We start from the raw sequence: 21,426 nt of genomic DNA, 5'->3' as shown, positions 1-21,426 counted from the left end.
CTCAGCAAGGTTTTATAAACTATTTAGGCCCCAACTGGTTCCCCCCCTGGTCACGCTCTTCACCTTCTTCAGAGATAAAGGGTCTGTGACGCCCTCGATGCAGGAATCGACCACCATCCTCCTACCTAAACCTGGGAAAGATCCGAGAGACTTGGCCTCATACAGGCCGATTGCACTATTGAACATTGATGCAAACCTATACTCTAAAATCCTGGCGAACCGCCTGGGTCCCATCCTACCTGAGATCATCCAGCCAGACCAGGCTGGTTTCATCCTACACCGGGCGGCTGGGGATAATATCCGGAGAACTCTTAACCTGGTGGACCTTGCAACCTGGAACTCCCAGAAATTGGTCCCAATGGCTCTAGATGCGACCAAGGCCTTCGACAGGGTGGACTGGACATTTATGAAAAACACCTTGGGGGCCTTCGGCTTTGGATCAATATTTCAATCAATGGTACTAGCTAACTATGCAAGCCCGAAGACATTCCTAAGAATCAATGGACACAACTCGGCCCGATCCCCCTGACCTGCGGGACTAGACAGGGCTGCCCGCTGTCCCCACTGCTCTTTGCCCTGACCATGGAGCCCTTTGCTCAAAGAATCAGGCTAAATAACCTGATCAAAGGCCCGTTGGTCGGCCCTTCACAACATAAAATAGCTCTGTACGCTGATGATGTCTTACTCATGCTTTCAGAAGCCAGTTCAGCCCTGCGACACGCACTGGAAGAAATAACTAACTATGGAGAGGTCTCCGGCTTCTCAGTGAACTTCACTAAGTCTACGGCTCTAAGCATTGGCCTCACCCCAGAAGAATGGGAGCCACTGGCTGAAATGTGCCCAATCACGTGGGAAAAAAGGGCGATCCCTTATCTGGGGGTCTATATCTCATCAGACCCGAAAGACACATACAAGGCAAACTTTCCCCGGCTATTTGGGGAACTGGAAGGGGACCTGAAACGCTGGACATCGCAAGAGATCTCGCTGCTAGGGCGCATTACAGCGTGCAAGATGAACCTCCTCCCGAGGTTCCTTTAAGCCTGGGCCTCCCTCCCCGTGGCGATCCCCGCCCCAGCCCTCCGGAACCTACAGAGGAAGATGCTGATATTTATCTGGAGAGGTAAGAAGGCGAGAATTCCTCTAAAGACACTTTTAGGGAGCTCCAAATTAGGAGGTCCAGGAGTCCCGGATCTGCAGGCCTAAAGGGTGGCAGCCCAATTAGCACAGGTCCACGCATGGCAGATAATTACAAACTGTCCCAGATGGGTGGAGCTGGAGCAGTCAGAACACCACTACCACTGCGCTTCTTGCCACACATCCCACCCCCTCTCCGCTCACATTGGGGAGACCTCCTCTTGGCAACCAATCACACCCTGAGGTCCTGGGACTGGGCACTGAAACGGAAAGGGGTTCCAAGGGGCCTGAGCCCTCAATCCCCGATCTTCTTTAACCCGGCCTTCTCACCAGGCACGAGCCCCCGTAACTTCCAAAACTGGATAAATGGCGGCCTTGAAACCATAGACCAGCTATACGGGGAAGAGACATCCCTGACATTCGAACAATGTAAGGAAAAATTCCAACTCCAGGAACGGGACAGATACACTTATATTCAACTGCGTCATTGGTGTACACACCCCCAAACTCAGCGGGCGGCTATGCGGCCCCCTACCGCCCTGGAACTAACACTCAGGGACCTCCCGGCGCGCGGGAGAGCATCCACCCTATACAGGCGGTCCTTAGGGGACTTCCTGAGCACGAGAACACGCTGCATGCCCCAGTGGGAAGCAGACCTAGGTCACCCGATAGATGACCAGACCTGGGTGGACATCTGGACTCGAACGCACACCTCATCTACTTGCATCACTAACAGGGAAAGCACCTACAAAGTCATGTTAAGGTGGTATTACCCACCCCTCAGACTGCATCACATGAACCCCCAAGTGGATTACCATTGCTGGAGAGGGTGCGGCCATCCGGGCTCTTTTTTCCACATGTGATGGCCTTGTCCACGGACTGAGCAATTTTGGAAGACATGCCTAGAGACCATCGCACACATCACTGGGTCAACAATCCCGCTAGAACCGGAGCCCATCCTGTTGGGAGCTCTGATCCCCATGATCTACCCACGGGCCGGCAACAGAGCAAAATTGCTGACCCAATGGCTACTAGCCGCAAAAACGACCCTGGCCCGCGCCTGGAAGGCCCCGGAGGGCCCCCTTATGGCCCAGTGGTGGCGAAGCTCTGGGACATTCTGGTAGAGGAAAAGGTTACAGCGGCAAAGGCGGGTACCCTCCACAAATTTCAGAACGTCTGGGCCCTGGTTCTAGAATACGACCAGCGATTCCCGGCCCTAACCTATAAACCCATTAACGCCCGTTGGACCCCGAGAGACCGGGAAAACCCTGAATGGGACACATAAAGGCTGGGGTGTGGGATAGAGGGCTAAGCTGGAGGGAACCCTGGCTGGGGGGAGGGGCACACGGGAGCGCGTGAGGGTTAATATGCTTAAGATGCTGCAATGATGTTATAAACTGTTGTATAATTGTCATCATGCCTTGATTTAAAATAAACAAAGTTAAAAAAAAAAAAAGAAACCAGTTGAGGAACATTATCCGTTAAAAATATGGTTGATGGGTATAGGTCAATGGCACCATATATCAAGAATTAATAATAACAACAAATATATTATGCTAGTAAACAAAAGAAAAGCCAATTTGAATAACTTTCTTCATCAATTGTAATAAAAAAGTACCTGTAATTGAACATTAAATGAGCTCAAGTCTTCTGCTTTCTTCTCTAAAGACTGCACCCAGACTTTTCTTTTTTGCCTACACCTAGAAGCAGCAGCACGGTTTCGTTCTAAAAATTTCCTCCGTTTCTCATCAGGGTCATCGCTTGCTGCTCTTCTTCGACGCCCTCCGGTACTTTGAGCTGGTGGTGTTGGTTGTGCAGGAGAAGCCTCAAAAGAAGAGTGTACAACAAGGTAGATCAAAATTCCAGATACCAAACAGAAACATATCAATGTTTTGCAATTACAGAGAAGCAAGCCCACAGCAAGAACCAACAAAATTACTTCCAACAAGCTGCATAAAGGAAAAGGCCAATTTTGTGATGCAGATTTTCTGAAAAGGATTCCACTATTTGCACTACACAGCTGTCCAGCTTCCGAGTGAGATCTGGGAAACAATTGCCATAATGATTTCTGCATATGTTATTTTCGATGCTCGGGTTTGCTACTAAGCTAAAGAGAATTGTTGAATAACAAGGTTGGACAGTTTTCTGAACAACGGAATGAGTGTGAACACTGCTCTCTCAAAACATGAAGTACATGCACTTAGTCAATGTTAGGCAGAAACCTGTGCAGTTCCCTCTGGGACCACTGCAAATGATTTAAGACTACAGGTGTTTGGCAGTAAACTCACTTGGTAGCAGTCTGTACCACAGAGATTCACTTGGTATCTGTGGCTGAGAAGTCAGACTTCCTTCAAGAAGAGTTAGGCAGTATACAGAGTATTCACAATAGGTCAAAAGAACATAGTAGAACAAGTAAACACTGACCAGGGCTTGGTGTAAAACAGATATAATTATTTATTTAAAACCACATCTAGAAAAACACACAGGCACTAATAGTAAGCAATTCAAAAACACGGTCACTAAAAGATATACACTCCCTTAGAAGAATATTAGACAAGTCTTAAGTAAAGCCCCACTTATTTTCAGACAGCAGTGAGCGCTTAACGTAGATGGCACTCTAATAATTCGTTTTAAAAGGGAGAGAAAAGCAGGGAATAAATTGAAACAGATCCCAACAATTTTTCACGAACACAACAAGAGAGGAAGTCAAATTAACACTGTGAGTTTAGAGTCAGTAGGCCGAATCCACTTTAAGGGTATCAAAATTGAAATGTGTCCAAGGTCACACGGTTGCAGGGCAACGAGTCTTGTAAAGGTTCAAAAAGAGTTGGACCAAAAGAAAGGGACCAGTTAGAGGGTCAAGGCGGCCAGCCCAGTCCAGAAGGTTAAGGGGTTATTATTACCTTGTAGCAATCTTAAGAAAGGGAGGCCTGGCGGACACGGTACCTTAAAGTGGTGAGAATACTCTAGCGGGGCAGTTGTTCCTGGAAGCAGATGCAAGTCGGTGCTTCGTCCGGGGGAAGAGAGGATCTCATCGGGGAGGAAGACAGGAGTCTGTTGCACTGCCAGGGAAGAAACCAGCCGCAGAATTCTCAGGTAAAAGGAGCAGTCCTTTCATTCGCGGTCCAGTGGTAAGTGGCTATCTGGTTGCCGGGGTGCTTGGCACTGGCAATTCGACCACAAGCCGGTCTGGGGTGTGAAGAAGGTAAACTGGTTGTGCCCACCAGTCAGGGGAAGAAGCCTCTCCAGCCGGGAGATCTTCTCTGTCGTCGGGAAGTGGTGAGTCGGTTCTGCAGGGCTCCACCGGTGGTGTCGTCGTGGTAGGTCGGCTCAGCTTCTCCCTCGTCGGATTCTCAGGTCCTGTGGCGACTTCTGAAGTTCCAGTCCCCAAAGCCCTGCTTTTATGCAGCACACCCCCATTCACTCAGCCTAGCCGTCAATCAAACATGCTAAGTGGTGAGCCGGCCGGCTCACCACTTGGGCCAATCACACAAGAGTGCGACTTGAGTTACCAAGGTAACTCAGTCCAGGGTGCCTAAACCCCCTCCCACATCCCCTGTGGTACCCAGACAGAGTGGCACCACTTTTGGAGGCTTCTGTGGAGAAGCCCGCCAAAAAGTGGAACAAAGGGCTCGACTTGGGTTGGAGTCACAGAAGAGAACACAAACGCCATTTTAGAATCGAGTCCTGGCAGAAAATACCAACCGGCGAATAAATATTAAATAAATAAACCGGCGGTATGTTCGAGGCTATGAGAATTAAATAATTAAAGTTGGTAGCCTCGAACAATGGGAAAATCCCATAGGAATATATTCGCGGTCGAATATAAAAAGTAGTATCCACTGCCACCAGCCAAAACTCGATCAGGGGGGACGGAGACGTGCCCCCTCGACTAACAGACCCCGGGGCAATCGAATTGCCCCGACCAGTACGTCCACAATATGATGGTTTGTACTGGTTTCTGTTAATAATTTGGGACTAGTAAAGCCAATGGTGACTTTACATGCCCTGGGAGACAGTCAGTCCCAGGGTATGGAGTCTATGGTGGGGCATCACTATGACACCCCTGTGTTACTGCACAGAGGGTGCTGTGTAACACACATATAAAAAACACATGAGACCCTATGGAGTAAAGGACCCCATAGCCCATAAAACACATTAGCAGTCAAAGGAACACCATAAATCATGTCCAAGAGTGGGAGAAAAAGAGTCTCACTCTTGGCAGGAGAAAAAAACAAACTTCAGAAATCCAGCAAAGCTGCTGGGGAGCTCACTAGGTTAGGAAATTCAGCCTAAAGAGAGAATTCTCCCTAACAGTCAATGCTTCAAATATCTGTACTGGCAGTACTAAAACTATAATGTCATCATAATCCTAGGAAATGTACAGGTAACAGTGTTCTGCTGCTGCTCAATGAGTTAGTCCGGGATTATATATACATTTAAAACAACAATGAGCCAACAGCAAAAAGTAAAAATGTCATGCCACTACATAGTTGAAAGGCTATCAAAACGAACACCCAGGAATTGCTGCTCTTAACAATCACATGAGGCAATGTGAGATTCAACACATTTATTAATCAAACACACATGCAATGTTGGTAAAATTTCTAAAACGATCAGGGACTTTTCATAAGCATACAACTCAACCACCTGACCAAATAGTGGCTAGGATTAGATGGAACTATGAAGTGTGTGGTAACCTTAGTATTATAGGTTTCTTTAATATTCCCAGTCTTCCCTGGTCCAATGGTCAATGTTTAAGGTAGGACCCTTTAGCTCCAATGCATTATTTGTTAAAACATGGGATTAATGTGTAAATTGTCTAAGGATTCAACCATACCTCAACAGAGACCACTGAGCTTAGAATGTCAGGCTGGCTAACTAAAAAGAAAGGTGTAAGGGATGGGTCAATCTAAAGAAGTCACTCGCCTTGCCATGATTCTCTAATCTAATACACACCGTAGCAGAGTTATAGGACCAGCCAGGTTCTTCACACAGACTCACAGTTTTAGTGATATCGCGCTTCCAGTTGGCTTATTGATTTCTCAGACTGACAAGTGTTTCCTTGCAATATGATTTGGTATCCAAAAATGTTGGATACCCCCGACCCCTGCACACCTTAATACTGGAAAACAAGCCAAATAGATAGTGTTACAATTGTGGGTTCACATAGGAATTTGGAAAATACATTCGAAAAGAACAATGTCAAAGAAGATTGATTAACAAAACTCGAAGGAACGTTTTGGTTAAAGATAAGACTTCTTTTATGATATAGAAACAGCACGTGTTTCAGGATATATATCCCTTCATCAGGTGCAAATTAGGATCTGTCAATTGTGAGGGTGCAGCAGTGAGTGATCGACACACAGGTGGCATTTTTGTTCCTACAGGCTCTTATTTAAATGAAAATAGGACTGGGGAAAAACCTCACCAGCCCTAACGCTAAGAAGGGGTTCCCTGCCTCAAGACAAATCTCAAATAAGTCCGCCTGGATGTCAAAATAAAGATAAGTCCACCGTTGTGTCAAACATACTAACTCTAGCCTTCACACTAACAACTCAATATAAAGTGCAAAGCGGTTGTCTTCTCAGCAGGTCGTTCATAGTTCTTTTCCAAGTTCATAACAGAAAGTTCCAAAGGATGCAAAAACAAAGTTCCACAGGGTTTAAGAGAGTGCCTCCCTTCTCTTGACTTCTCACAATCTTCATAAGTCCCAAGGGGAATTACTACCTTCCCCAGGTTTCTTTTCTACTTCCATGAAGAGCCAAGAGAATGTCTCCCCTCTCTTAGCTTTGCCCCAATGTTCACACATCCCAGGGGCCATCTCTCTTCCCCAGCTTTCCCTACCTTTGCACAGCCAACCAAGCTCACTCTTCTCCCCGGTACTGTGACTGAAGAGGAGTAACAATTGTCCTTCTTATATGGGTGTAAGTCCCAGACTCTCTTGGTATCAGCAGTTCTATTTCTAGGTAGACTTGGTGTACTCTCCTGCTAAGTACTACCTATTGCACAGCCAACCTGGTTCACATTCCTCCCAGGTACTGTGACTATGAGGATGAGCAACTGATGTATCTCTGTTACGGGTGTGAGCCCCAGACTCGCCTGTCTTTGCTACTTCTCCTATATAGTCTTGGTTTACTCTCCTGTCAAGCACTACCATATATTATAATAGATGTGAAAGTTTCTTCAATATTACTTTAAGGGTCCCAGGCACTCGGCTTGCGGTATTTCTCCACTTTTTCTGCTTGCTGCCACTTGATCTGCTTCACAGTGTCTTCCTGCCCCTCCATGTACCCGTTTTCCCGGTTCGGGAGCGTGTCTGCCTTCTCCCAGCTTCCACCATCAGCCACGGGACTCGTGGTGCTTTGGGAGGTTTGTTTGGTCGTCAGCGGCCCAGCAGCAGCAACCACCTGTCTGGAAGCCGTTGTGCTTCCCAAGCCTCATGACCGCCTGTCTCCTGCATCAGCCAGCCTTCCTCTGTCTCAGGACCGGGTCCAGAGCATTCTGCTTCTTCCACGGTGACCAGGCTTTCTCCAAATTTCCAGCAGACACAGTGCCTTTCCTTGCTGCTTGTCCAGTGAGGATTATTTCTCATGGGAAATCCTTTTCTTTTTATTACACATCCGTGTTCAGCTAGATTGAATAGGCTGGCCCGCTCACTGTGGTTCTGCGGGGTGCTCTTTTCTTTCGCACTACGCGCTTCTTCTTCATCTCAGTAAATTTCTCCAAGGTGTCATATCTGTTCTTTTCGTCTCAGTACTATTTAGGGGAGGACAAAGTTCTACTTTGCTCACATACATAAAAGTATGAGAGATTCCAGGATTCCGGAGAGGGTAAGAGAGCGAGGGAGCTAGTACAGTGGTAGGAATATATTGTTGCTCTCCTAGGATGTCATCCCTCCTTCCATGAGGGTTTTCCCTCCCCATGTGATACTTCTGCGGTGCACCACCCTCAGGCGGATTATTGGACTGTAGCTGCACCGCCCTGGCCATAGGAGAAGGGTTATTCCCATGAGAGAAGGGATCGACAGCCAAGGATTCATCAATATGACAACATATCAATTCATGAAAAAGGTACACAATGTACTTAAATAGTGTGAGTAAATTTACATAACAATAAGGGTTATATAACGTCTTATCCAATTAATCACAGAGGAAAACTCTACCTATTGATGTCAAAGATAGTGTAATCTATAAAAGCAATTAAATATTATATCCCAAGAATTATATACATATATGTATTTATATACAGGAAGAACAATGCTCGTTTGATCACCTAAGAACATATAATAGATAAGAAATCAGATTTGATGGGAAGCAGTGAACTTCTTACAATGGGTTGAGTTTGAGGGACATTTCATGGAGTGGAGTAAATGGAACAGTCACCAGGGACCATACAAAAGTGGACATACATAGATTAAGGGCAACCAACATTGGACATTTTTAATTGCGGTTAGGCGGTACAGCCAGCTGTGCTCAGGGCATGACCATGATGGTTGAAGTGCTAGAATGGAGGCAGAGGATGTGAGCAACAGAGGCAGGTTAGAGGCGTGGAACATTTTTTTAGCTAGCAGGTAGATGAGAGGTACGTTAAGAGGGTAACTCAGAGGCAAGGAGGTAGGCATTTAGATTGGTCTTGGATGTCCGAGGGAAGAGAAATCCATGCAAGTGGAGCAAGAATAGAGAAAGAGCAGAAGCACAGGGAGGGAGAGGAGCCACAATGGTAGTTGAGGAGGCAGAGTGGAGATTACGAGAAGGCTTGTAGAGGTGGATAGAGGAGGATAGATACAGTGGTGCCTTACCGTGGATAGATTTGTGAACCAGGAGAACAAATTTAACTCTAGCCCTGTTTTGCATCATCAGCCATCAAGCCTGGTGAAGGTGCAACTAAGTAGGTGTGAAGTGCGTGAGTTCAAAGAGTCCTGGTAGCGAAGTTAATGATCTTGTCGAGAGAACAGAAAGCATAGTTGGGGAGACCAAAGAGGATGCTGGCACAGTAGTCCAGTTTAGAGAAGACAAGAGTGGTTAAGAGATGCTTGGCAGTGTTGAAACGAAGGAGGTGCCTGATTTTCCTAATATTTAGGAGGTTGAGGCGAGCTGCTGTTCCAGTTTTGGAGATGAAAGTAGAGAAAGTGTAAGAAGGGTCTTAGATGATGCTGAGGTTTCTAGCTGAAAAAGAGAAGGGGAGAGTGTCAGGTGGGGACTAGATAGGAAGAGGAAGTGATGAGAGAGAGAGCTTTTGGCAGGGAAGAAGAGTACCTATGTTTTGGTAGAGTACCTCTGTTTTGGTGGAGTTTAACATCAGAGAGTGCAAAACCATCCAATATTTAATGGCAGAGACACAGTTGGAAATTTTGATAGAGAGATCAGAGGAGAGTTCAGAAAAAGAGAAGATTTGAATGTCGTCTGCAAAGAGTTGGTATGAGAACCCAAAGGAGGAGATTAGCGCCCCAAGAACAGAAGTGTAGAGTGCAAAGAGGAGCGGACTAAAGACAAAGCCTTGTGAAACACCAACAGTTACAGCAGTGAGTTGAGTGGTGTTGTTGCTCGAGGAGACAGGGAATTGGCGAGGTGCAAGGTAGGATTCAATCCAGGCATACACTGAAGAGCTCCTTCAATAAAGATGAAGTGTCAATAAAGATCAAATGTTTAACCACCACCAAATACAGTTGAGTGATGCAATAATAGATCAAATATCGTGAAAGAAAATGTATACATTAGAAGCATGAATGAGACCATGCTCAAACAGAAGTATTGAGATAGTAAAGTACAGCTATAGTTGCTAGACAGTAAAAAGTAAATAAAAATGAAGATACCAAGTATATCAATCTAGTGACCTAACAAGGTCTAATAATATCAAGTAGAAAACACCCAGTGTAAGTAACTAAAAGAATACCTGGAGATTATGACAAAGTCACATGCCACATATACAAAAAAACTCTCCAACACACTACTGTCGTAAATCTCCCCCCGTCTCACCTGGGATTGCTTCTTGCTCTGTTCCGTGGGAGGATTCCTCTTGTGGACGAATCGGGTCTTGTATAGGCTCGATTGAGTCTCCTCCGGCTCCAGAGCGCGTTCAGAGTTCCAGGAAGGTCGCAGTTCCAGGATGTCCAGGAAGGAAGTAGCGGTCGCTAGGATTGAGGATTCCGGGAGCAGATTTAGAGGGAAAAGGTGGAAGGAAGGAAGAAGGGACCAGGAAACTAGGAATAGTGGATTCGCCGAACAGCACACACACGTCTAGTCACTACCGAACGATAGCGTTGAGACGCACGGGGCCGCAGGGGCGTGGCCAATTTATAGAACGTGCCGTGTCCGACGTAAAGGCTGGTGCGAGGCAAGTCACTTGGCACGGACATGTTGGGAGTAACAAGGAATACAAGCCCCGTCGCGATAAGGACCAGGAAGTCCAGAAAGAGCAAGTTCTATGGGTCATGACAGCATGCCTCCTCCGAAGACCTGTTCCACCAGGTTTGCCCGGGTGTATGAGATGGAATCGTCTAAGCAATCGAGGGGTATTTCGGTTAGAAACTGGTTCCCGGGTTCTCTCGTTAGGAGGATATCCTTTCCATTCAACCAGGTATTGAATTGCATATTCTGGACACTTATATTGTCCACAATCACAGGACTGGGTCTGCAGGTTTTCCGGGTGGATCGGATGTAGGGTTTCAATAGAGAAGTGTGAAAGACTGGGTGTATTCTCTTCCAGGAGTCTGGTAGCTTGAGCCGGAAAGAGACAGGATTGATGATTTCCTTTTTGGAAAATGGTCCATAGTACCGGGGGGCTAATTTGTTTGGCCGTAGATGTCATGGTAATAGTTTTCGAGGACAACCAGACTTGATCACCAACAGAATAAGAAGGCGCTGGTCTTCTTTTGGAGTCCGCATACCGCTTAGTGCGTGTCTGGGCCTCTTCCAATTGTTCCTTGTGTATGTTGATGAGAGTCTCAATCCATGAGCGAGAGTAGGTACTGGTGTGGGATGTGGAAGAACAGAAGGTAAAACGGACGGGTGAAAACATTGACTGCAATAGACAGGGCTGACCTTGATTGGTGAGTGATCGGAATTGTTGTAGGCAAACTCGGCCAAGGGCATAAGGAGAGACCAGTCATCCTGAACCTTGGTGGCAAAACAACGAAGATATTGCTCTAGAGTCTGATTTACACGTTCCGTGGCTCTGTTGGTTTGTAGGTGATAACCTGATGAGAGAGCGTGTTGGATCCCTAGAACACGACACAGATGTTTCCAGAATTGTGAGACGCATTGAGGTCCTCAGTCCGATAGGCTCTTGGAAGGAAGTCCATGAAGACGGAAAATGTGTTCCAGGAAGATTCCAGCAAGTTCTGAGGAGGATGGTAGTTTATACAGAGGCGTAAAATGAGCCATATGAGTGAACAAGTCTATGGTTACCATGATGGTCGTGTATCCTCGGGAAGGTGGTAATTCCACAATGAAGTCTGTAGCAATGAATTCCCATGGTCTTGCTGGCAGCGATGGTTGCAGTAGAAGACCCGCCAGTCTCTTGTTATCATGTTTGTTTTGACTGCAGACAGCACAACCTTTGATGTACTGTTGTACGTCGGTCTTCATTCCAGGCCACCAAAACTGTCTTTGTATAAGACAGAGGGTGTTAGTTATACCACGATGTCCGGAGTGAAGGGTATCATGGCAGAGGTTTATCATTCTTTGTTGTAATTTCTGTGTAGGAATGACCAGTGCATTGTCCTTGAATAAATATCCTTCCTTAACTCTTAGGTTCCATGGATTCTTCCTTGAAATATCCTTCCAGAGGTCAGAGGACTGAGTTTGCACTCGGATTTCTTCCAGGAGGTTGACTGCTTGAGCTACAAAGATCGTGTCGGGAAACATCTTAGGATAGGCCTTGTCTTCAGTGATTACATAGTCAGGACGTCGAGATAAGGCGTCAGCAATCATGTTTTGTGATCCGGGAACATGAGTGATTTGGAATTTGGTACTGGGCAAAGAAGTAGGCCCAATGCGCCTGACGACTGTTCCTGCACTCCAACCTCTGTAGAATTTGAAGATTCCGATGGTCTGTGCGGACCTGAACTGGATATCTAGCACCCAGAAGTAGATGTCGCCATTCAGTGAAGGCTTTGGCGGATGGCTAACAGTTCCTTTTCCAGGACGGAATAGTGTGTCTCACTGGGAGTCAGGGTTCGTGAGAGGTAAGCAATGGGGTGTTCCAGTTTATCCTCAAGTACCTGTTTCAAGACCGCTCCTATGGCGTAGTTAGAGGCATCCGTTTCCACTAGGAATGGGTGATTTATGTAGGGTTGGGCCAGGATGGGGGCTTGCGTGAACTCTGTCTTCAATCGTTGGAATGCTTTATCTTGCGGTGTAGACCAGATAAAGGGGGTGTCTTTCTTCAAGAGAGCAACGATCGGCTGAACGATCTCAGAAAAGGTAGAAATGAATTTCCGGTAGAAGTTGGCAAGCCCCAGGAAGGTTTGAACTTGTTTCACAGATGTGGGAGCAAGCCAAGCCAGTATGGCTTTTACCGTTGAAGGGTCCATACCAATTAGTGAACAGAAGTAACATGAAACGAGCATTTTTCAGGTTTGGCTAAAAGTTTGTGTTCACAGAGTCATTGTAATACTGCTTTTACATGTTCTTCATGCTTTAGAGGGTCCTTGGAAAAGATCAATATGTCATCCAGATAGACAATGACGAAGAGGAATAACATGTCAGAAAACACCCTATCTATAAAACGTTGAAAGACTGCGGAAGCATTAGCTAGTCCAAAAGGCATGACTAGATATTCATAGTGACCAAAGGGTGTTCTAAAGGCTGTTTTCCATTCGTCTCCTTCCCGGACACGGATTAAAAATGGTAGGCACCCCGGAGATCCAACTTCGTGAATATTGCGGCGCCTCTCACAGCTTCCAGGATATCCGAGATCAGGGGCAGTGGGTACCGATCTTTGAGGGTGCATTGATCTAAGCCACGATAGTCGAGGCAAGGTCTGAGTTCCGTGGTGTCCTTCTTGGGAACGAAGAACAACGAAGCACCCGCTGGAGATTTTGAGGGTCTTATGGTGCCGAGGTATTCTCAGAGGGTCTTTTTCTCAGGTTCGGAAAGAATGAACATTCTGTCGAAGGGAATCACTGCTGAGGGATCTGTATCTATGGCACAGTCTTCAGGTCTGTGAGGGGGTAAGGCCTGGACTATGGCAGTTGAAAATACATCAGCATATCCCTGATAGGCCTCTGGGACTTGTATGATATTGGAAACCATGAGTGGTGTTTTTTTAGTCTTTTAGTGGTTCTTTAGGAGGTGTCGAGGAGGGATCCAGGGATAGACAGTGGGACATACAAAACTCTGAGCCCAGGAATAGTGATCCTGCTGTCCAATTGATATACGGATTGTGCTTTTGTAACCTGGGCATACCCAATACCATGGGGTAATGGGTTGACTTAATGATGTCGAATGTAATCCGTTCTTGGTGATGGTTTATGGAAAGTTGGATCTCTTTTGTCTGCAGGCTTATGGGTCCTGAAGAGAGGGGTCTTCCGTCGATTGCTTCCACCGGCTGCATGGTGCTTCGTGTCTCGTACGGAATATGATGACTAACGACCCAGTCTTGGTCAATGAAAATTCCCATAGCTCCGCAGTCCATCAAGGCCAGAATGGGATAGGTCTTATTCTTGGAGGGCGACAGGAAGGCCTGTAGTATCACCAAATTGTTTTGTCCAGGAGAGTTCAAGGATGGAATTGATGTGGAGCAAACATCTCTCTCCCGACACCTCGCTCCATCTAGGATCGGGAGCTGGCCTTTCCCGAACGCCGTGGAGGGGCTAGAGGACATTCTCTAACAAGGTGTTTATCCGAGGCACAATACATGCACAGGCCTGTGTGGATCCTTCTCATCCTTTCTTGTGGGGAAATAGGTCCACGGAAGGCTCCTATTTGCATGGGTTCCGGATCTCTGGCAGGGGTTGGGGCAGGATCGTTTTTTACAGAAGTCTCAAGGGAGTTCTTTTGAAAGGGTATCTTCGTCTTTCTTCTTTCAGCCTTTCTTTCCTGGATTCGGAAGTCTATTCGCATGGCTAGATCTATAAGACCCTGGAATGAGCTAGGACGAGCCACTCTGGCTAATTCATCCTTTATATCCTCATTTAGACCCCTGCGAAATAGAGTGAAACTTGCTTCTGAGGACCAATCTGCTTCCTTGGCCAGTTGTTTGAATCTAGTAACATACGTTCGCATATCCTGGGATCCCTGTCGGAAATCAAGTAACCCTTCCTGAGCAATATAAACCTGTTCTGAGTGGTCGAACATAGTTTTGAGTGCCTGAATAAATCCATCATAATCATCCAGGAGGGCATCTCCAGAGTTGACTAGGGGAGTGGCCCAGGTGAATGCGTTCCCTGTGAGGTGCGAGATTATGAAGCCCACCTTCGCCTTGGAAGTTGAAAAATAGTAGGGCTTAAAAGTAAAATGTACCAAGCAGGAATACAGGAATCCACGTAAGGACTTTGCTGAGCCATCATTTTTGTCTACCACTCCACCCAGGAACACCTTCTCCTTGTTAGCGGAGTCGCGAGACAAAACAAGTTGTTTTAACGCAGCATTCTCCGCTTTTAAGTTCTGCACTTCAGTTGTTAGTTCTTGCATGCCACGCATGAGGTCCTGGACTGCTTTCTCCATAGCAGTATCAGTGTCGATCGTTTGCCGTCTCAAACTGTCGTAAATCTTCCCCCGTCTCACCTGGGATTGCTTCTTGCTCTGTTCCGTGGGAGGATTCCTCTTGTGGACAGATCGGGTCTTGTATAGGCTCGCTCGAGTCTCGTCCGGCTCCAGAGCGCGTTCAGAGTTCTAGGAAGGTTGCAGTTCCAGGATGTCCAGGAAGAAAGTAGCGGTCCCTAGGGTTGAGGATTCCGAGAGCAGATTTAGAGGGAAAAGGTGGAAGGAAGAAAGAAGGGACCAGGAAACTAGGAATAGTGGATTCGCCTAACAGCACACACACGTCTAGTCACTACCTAACAATAGCGTTGAGATGCGCGGGGCCGCGGGGGCTTGGCCAATTTATAGAACGTGCCGTGTCCGACGTAAAGGCTGGTGCGAGGCAAGTCACTTGGCACGGCCATGTTGGGAGTAACAAGGAATACAAGCCCTGTCGCGATAAGGACCAGGAAGTCCAGAAAGGGCAAGTTCTATGGGTCATGACAACTACAATGGAGAAACCTAGTAAAAAATAAGAATAGAGGGAAGCCTCACAGAAAGCTAAAGATATGATATGATATGACATTTATAACGCGCCTATACACAAGTGTTTCAAGGCGCGACGAGGCAAGGGGGGGAGCAATGGGAGGACAAACAACTATCCTACTAGGCCAGGTGTCATTCAGATCGCGCAAGTGCATGGGAAGGGGGGAAAGGAAAAGTGCACAGGGGGAAGGGAGAGGGGAAGTGCAGTACATGGGAAGTGGAATAAAAATGACACAAACAGCCAGCTAGTGGCAAGTGCAAGGAAGTGCAGACGTAAGTGCTGGTAGGGGGGACTGAAAGGATACAGAAAAACGGTCCCCAAGTGCAAGAGTTGCCAGGGAGGCAGTGCAGGTGGGTAATTGATGGGGCCTGGGCCAGAGATCAAAAAAGGGTGGCCAGGTAGCCAGTGCAATTTCGGTCAAGGAATTCAGCAAGGGCAAGGAGGAGAGAAAGCAGAAGCAAAGAGGAAGGTTTTGAGGTGTTTCCGGAACCGAAGATGGTTCTCCTCAAGTTTGAAGGAGGCAGGAAGGCTGTTCCAGAGAGAGGCCCCTGCTGAAGAGAGTGATCTGCCACCAACCCGTTGCTTGGAGAAGCGACTGACCCTAAGGGAGTTGGAGGCAGATGAGCGAAGAGCTCTAGAAGGGAGATATTTAGGTAGAGAGAGTTGAAGGTATTTCGGTCCCAGATCCCAGAATGCCTTGTGTACAATGCAGAGGGTTTTGAACTTAATCCTCACAGCCATTGGGAGCCAGTGCAGAGATTTCAGTCCTGGAGAGATACGATCCCTGGGCTTGAGGCCAAGGAAAAGTCTTGCAGTTCTGTTCTAGATAAATTGCAAAGGGGGGAGAGTAGAGGCAGGCAGATTTAGATAGAGGCTGTTACAGTAGTCCAGCTTGGCGAGGACCAGGGCTCTGGAGACAGTGAGCTTATGGGGGAAGGAAAGGAAAGGAAGAAAACCTCTAAGGAGGTGCAGCTAGTAGTGTGACTTCTTGGAGACGTCAGAGATGTGAGGGGAGAAGGAGAGTGCAGAGTTGAAGATGACCCGAGGTTTTTAGCCTTGCAGGTGGGAGTGGGAGGAGGGCCAAGAGAGGCCGGCCAGAGAGCTACAGGGAAGGAGGGAGTGGGTGTGCCGATGAGTAGAATCTCAGTCTTACTGGCATTAAGACAGAGGTCGTTGGCGGCACACCATTCCTGAATGGCACACAGACAGTCAGAGATGAGGGAAGGAGAGGAGGAGGCTGAGGGTAGCCTGAAAATGAGTAGGGTATCATCCGCATAGCAATGAAGGTTGGGACAGAGAGCGGTGATGCAGTGGGCAAGGAGTGCCAGGTATTGGTTGAACAGCCAGGCAGAGAGGTTAGATCCCTGGGGGACACCACAGGTAGAGAAAAAGATGTCGGAGAGGAAGGCCCCAAGTTGGACCTGGGAGGGTCGGTCAGAGAGGAAAGAAGTCAGCCACGCCAGAGCCTGACCAGTGATACCCAGCTTATCACGGAGACGGTTGAGCAGGATGGCATGGTTGACCGTGTCAAAGGCAGAAGAGAGATCAAGCAAGATAAGAACGCAAGGGGTGTTAGAGTCGACGTTGGTGAGCAGGTTTTCACGGATGTTCAGGAGAGCAGTTTCCCTGCTTCTGGCAGCTCTGAAGCCAGACTGATGGTCATGAAGACAGCCAACAGATTCAGTGTGGAGATTGAGCTGGGAGATGGCCAGTTTCTCCAGGAGCTTGCCCAGGAAGGGAGTGATGGAGATTGGGCGATAGTTAGCTGGGCAGGAGGGGTCGGCAGTGGGTTTCTTAAGAAGAGGGTGCACGAGGGAGTGCTTCAGGGGGGACGGGAAGTGGCGAAGGAGTGGTTGCAGAAATCTGCCAGTGCAGGCGCCAGGGAGTCGATGTGATCCTTGATAGTTTTGGAGGAACAGGGGTGAACCTGTTTCGACGAGACTTTCATAGATCAGACTTGTCTAGAAACCTTGTCTGGAGAGAAAAGGGGATCTTGTAGCCATCAGGTAGGAGCGTGTCAAAGCTGGTGACACAGCTGGCCGTAAACCATGTCTCAGTGAGACCGAGGACATTGACGTCAAATTCTTCAAGAAGGCGACAGATATCAGAGGAGTGTTTGACAGCGGAGCGGAAGTTAAGAGTGGCAATGTGGAGAAGGTGGCCCACCTTGAAGGACTTCCGAGAAGGGGTACAGATCAGAGGTACATCCTGTGGAAGTGTAGAGAGCGCCCACGAGGGGGCAGAGAGGGAGGGGGAAGGCGAGGTAGCCAAGGAAAGGGAGGAGGGGACAGCAGGAGAGGAAAGGAAGTTGATGAGGCGCGGAAAGCGTCTATCAAAGAGATGAAGGTTGGCCTGAGGGCCTTGGACCAAGACGGTCCCATTAGAGTAGACATTCATGATGACCTTAGAGGATAGGAAGGAGGCCAGGAGGGCATCCCAACGGGTAACACCATTAATGGGAGAAGAGGAGAAAGGAGAGAGAACAGAGACCATATGGGGTCCATAGATCTGGTGAAGGAATGACAAAGAGGATGTCAGTGAGAGTTTCCTTGGAGGAGGCACTGATGTAGGTGTCGGCGATAGGGAGGTCTGGGTTGGAGACCAGGATGTCCTTTTTAAACTTTTTCCTACCAGACTTAGTGAGGAGAGCAGGATAGTCAAAAGAGAAGCAGTTTGAAAAAATAGGGGAGACAGAACACCATAGAGTAGGTTGGGGTGCAGGGGGGATCTAGGGGGTAGACAGACAAGACAGCGAGAGGCAAGTGCGCAGGAGAGTGGGACAAGACGATAGCACTAAGGAGGTTAGCGTAGAAAGGCACAGGACATTCAAGACAAGAAAGAAGACATACCTAAATTTGAGAATCCTAGAGAGGGAGAAAAGGCCTAGGTTTCAACAATGCAGTTTCAGTGGTGGTAGCAATGCAAATAGTTAAGCGAGGCCAGATACATAAAACGTATCAAAGTAAACCGCGATCTAGCAGAGAAAGCAGATTGCAAGCGTCAAAGAAAACCTTCTGACAAAAAAATGTAAATATAAAAAAAGTCTGCCACTTAAGATAATGACATCAAGCAGACGTGGTGATTTCATCACATGCACGCTGCGTTCAAACACAAACAAGGTACATAAAAGGTTCCTAAACTATAGAAATAAGGATAGAACCAAATGTGAAAGGGTTTAGGGAAAAACCCTGCTAATAGAAACGTGGCAACCAATGTAATAAAGATATAGAAAGAATAGGACTAAACCAAAATAACCAGATAATACCTAATGAGGTCAAATAATAACCTCAATGAAATGATGCAATAACTACATTTTCTTTTCCAATGTATGTCCAGATTCTTACGTGGACCAATAGCTGTAACAAAATCTATTTGGCTGGTTTTTCAGCACTGAGGTGTGCTGGGGACAGGTGCATCAACATTTTTGGATGCCAACTCTTCTTCTTTTGTATTTCAACCTCGTGCCAAGGTTGTTTTACCTCCCATGCACCCACATTGTCTCAAATTTGTATTTTACTCATTAAGTTAATCTTCAATTCGGGTGTGCACTGATATACATGTTAGTTTAGGTGTTTCCTTGCATTCTTGCCATAGATATTCTCACCTTGCTAGGCACCTTAACATGATGTTAGCCATATTCATACCAGCAAGTGTTTCTCTGCTTCTTGCCTTAGGGTATTACAGTGACACACTCCTACCACTCCTATAACGTCTTCTTTCTTGCCTTAGAGACATTGTCAGGCTACTTTATTCTACCCCACCAGCCCAGGCTTACCCTCCCGGTTTCTGGCTTTCTTCTTGTGTTTATGACCTGGTCTGACAGGTAGCCCTTGGAAGACTTGCCGCAGCAGCTTTTCTTTTGGTTCTGGATTCAGCCAATGCCCAGTTTGGGATCCGCTGCAGGCATATGGGGCTATGCTGAATCTACTTTACAAAACTCTATAAAATCTGTTATAAGAACAGTCACATTGGGGATGTGGCTAAGAGGCCATGGAGTAGGACGCGTCTCCTCCATGGCCTGCTGATCTGACATGATCCTGTAGAAAATCAGAAGCAATGTCGTGTGTTGGTGCTCACGAATGGAGGCACGCATACATAAAGCTGCCAGGCGCATGAAGTCGCAGTTCGGTAGCTGAAGGAATAGAACGTCCAGGAAACTAGCAAATTGCAAGTTTGTATCCAGCTTGCCGGAAGATACAAAATGGCCGGCGTGACCAAAGGACTGCATTGCAAGGGAAATCAGCCTTGAAGCTGACCTGGACGGAGAACATCAGAAGCGTCAACTCTGTACCGAAATGTACTAATAGATCCTGCAGTGTGGACTGAATACTACGTCTGGTGACCTTTTGTGCCCGTGAGAGAACCCAAACGTTGCACGATGGGCGGGGCAGCAGTCACTGTTGCCCGGTTGAGTGCTGGCTGTGTGGTCCGGCTAATTAAGACTCCTGAGTCCTTTTTTGATATAGTGGTGTGGCTGCTGTCACTCCACCGTCATCGCCCACCCTGGGAGACGGTGGGGACCTCTAAAAAGTCTGTTACGGACACCTGGGGCGGCCGCACTATGGAACGTGCCAATACCAACTTTGGATGCCGAAAGTGAGTCGGACTGCTCACTCATCGTAAGTGCCTGGCTCTAGAGGTGAGGCGCTGCTGGGAAGTGGAGGCCACGGTGCGGGCTGGGGCCCTGCAGAGGTGTACAGTAGTATAAGGCACCTAGGACGCACGGGATGTAATGGACCATGCAGAGGTTAACAGGAGGGACACAGTGGCTAAACATCCCGTGGTGCATGCGCAGCGCTAGACCCCCGGGCCTATAGACAGAGGAGGTGTCGGAGGGCGAAAAGGGTGATCCATGGACATAGAGGGGAGCGCTATTCCCGAACGACTGACAGAGTTATCGCAGCACCTCCCTGATGGAATGGTCATGGCATTGGAAGTATAAGGTTGAGTTGCATCTGCTGAAATAGCGCAACCATGAAGACGCACAGGAGAGCATAAAAGCAAATGGCCTGCTGCATGAGGTGGGAGCAGCTGGAAGGTACAGCCTCATTTAATACAGGCTGTACATACAGCCGCTGAGGCAGTGTTGCCCCACGCAGGGGAGGCACCACAGACCATAGAGGCACGAGAGCCGACGGATAAGCCGGGCAGAAGAGGCTGGGAGCTGGCCGGAACACAGAGTGCACGACCAACGCTAGCCAGGTAAAGAGTTCACACTGGAAGCGTGGGGGAGCTAGCACAGAGTTTCCCAAGACCACGACCAGGCCTGGACAGTAGGCTGGCGAGGGACACTCCAAGAAGTGTAAGGGAGGTTACACTACAAAATATCCAACCATGGGGACCTCACAAGATAAAGGCGCCTGAGGTGATCTAGAGCTGGGCATAGCAGAGAATAGCTGCCGCTGAATGAGAAGGCGCACAGCAGGAAAAGAGGAATAGGGAATGGCGGTGACTGTGTCCACTTGGGAGGTCTATTTATTGTACCCGGTGTCCCAGGTGAATAAAGAGGGGACGGAAGGAGCTAGCAAAGCGCACCCGAGAACGGCAGATACATTGAGAAGCCACAGTGTTGAGGGGGCACGCAACACCTGCAGGACGCCTAGACGGGAAGGCAGGCATGCCTGGATCATACTACCGGGGAGGCCGGCCAGAGGGATTTCTACTGGGATACGAGGACACGGACTGTCAGTGCGCCCTGTGCGGCCCCTGCAACGGCACCCAAAGAATAGGACCAGATAAGCTGCAAGTTGACACTGACCTTGGGGGACGAGGGAGTCCAAGCCATTACAGACCCGATGGCGGGGAAAAGCAACAAGTCAAAAGGCAAGCAGACCACCATGGAAGCCTTTGCGAAGGGACCGACGGGTACAGAGGGGGACAATGACAAACGTGGCGAGCAACAACAAACAGAGTCGAAAGGAAGAATCAGATATGTGATAGAGCCTCATAGCGCAATAAATGATAGCCTGTTTCTATATAAATTTGTTCAAATAGTTACATTCGTAAATATATGTTTAGGCAGCAATGCCAAAACGCAAAGAACTATGCCACTTAGCACTA

General features: G+C 47.8%; 1 protein-coding gene across 2 annotated transcripts in view; it reads right to left on the bottom strand.

The window, feature by feature from the left end:
- ATF2 (activating transcription factor 2) overlaps positions 1 to 21,426 on the bottom strand; it is a 1,079,253-nt gene that overhangs the window by 310,191 nt on the left and 747,636 nt on the right. For both annotated transcript variants that reach the window (XM_069616143.1, XM_069616142.1), the window contains one exon: positions 2,753 to 2,959. In XM_069616143.1, coding sequence (XP_069472244.1) covers positions 2,753 to 2,959 — 207 coding nt within the window. The remainder of the gene's footprint in view (positions 1 to 2,752; positions 2,960 to 21,426) is intronic.

This window comes from Ambystoma mexicanum, chromosome 9, assembly GCF_040938575.1.
Source record: "Ambystoma mexicanum isolate Mex_15411 chromosome 9, UKY_AmexF1_1, whole genome shotgun sequence".
Lineage (NCBI taxonomy): Eukaryota > Metazoa > Chordata > Amphibia > Caudata > Ambystomatidae > Ambystoma > Ambystoma mexicanum.
This window is presented reverse-complemented; position numbering and strand designations above follow the sequence as displayed.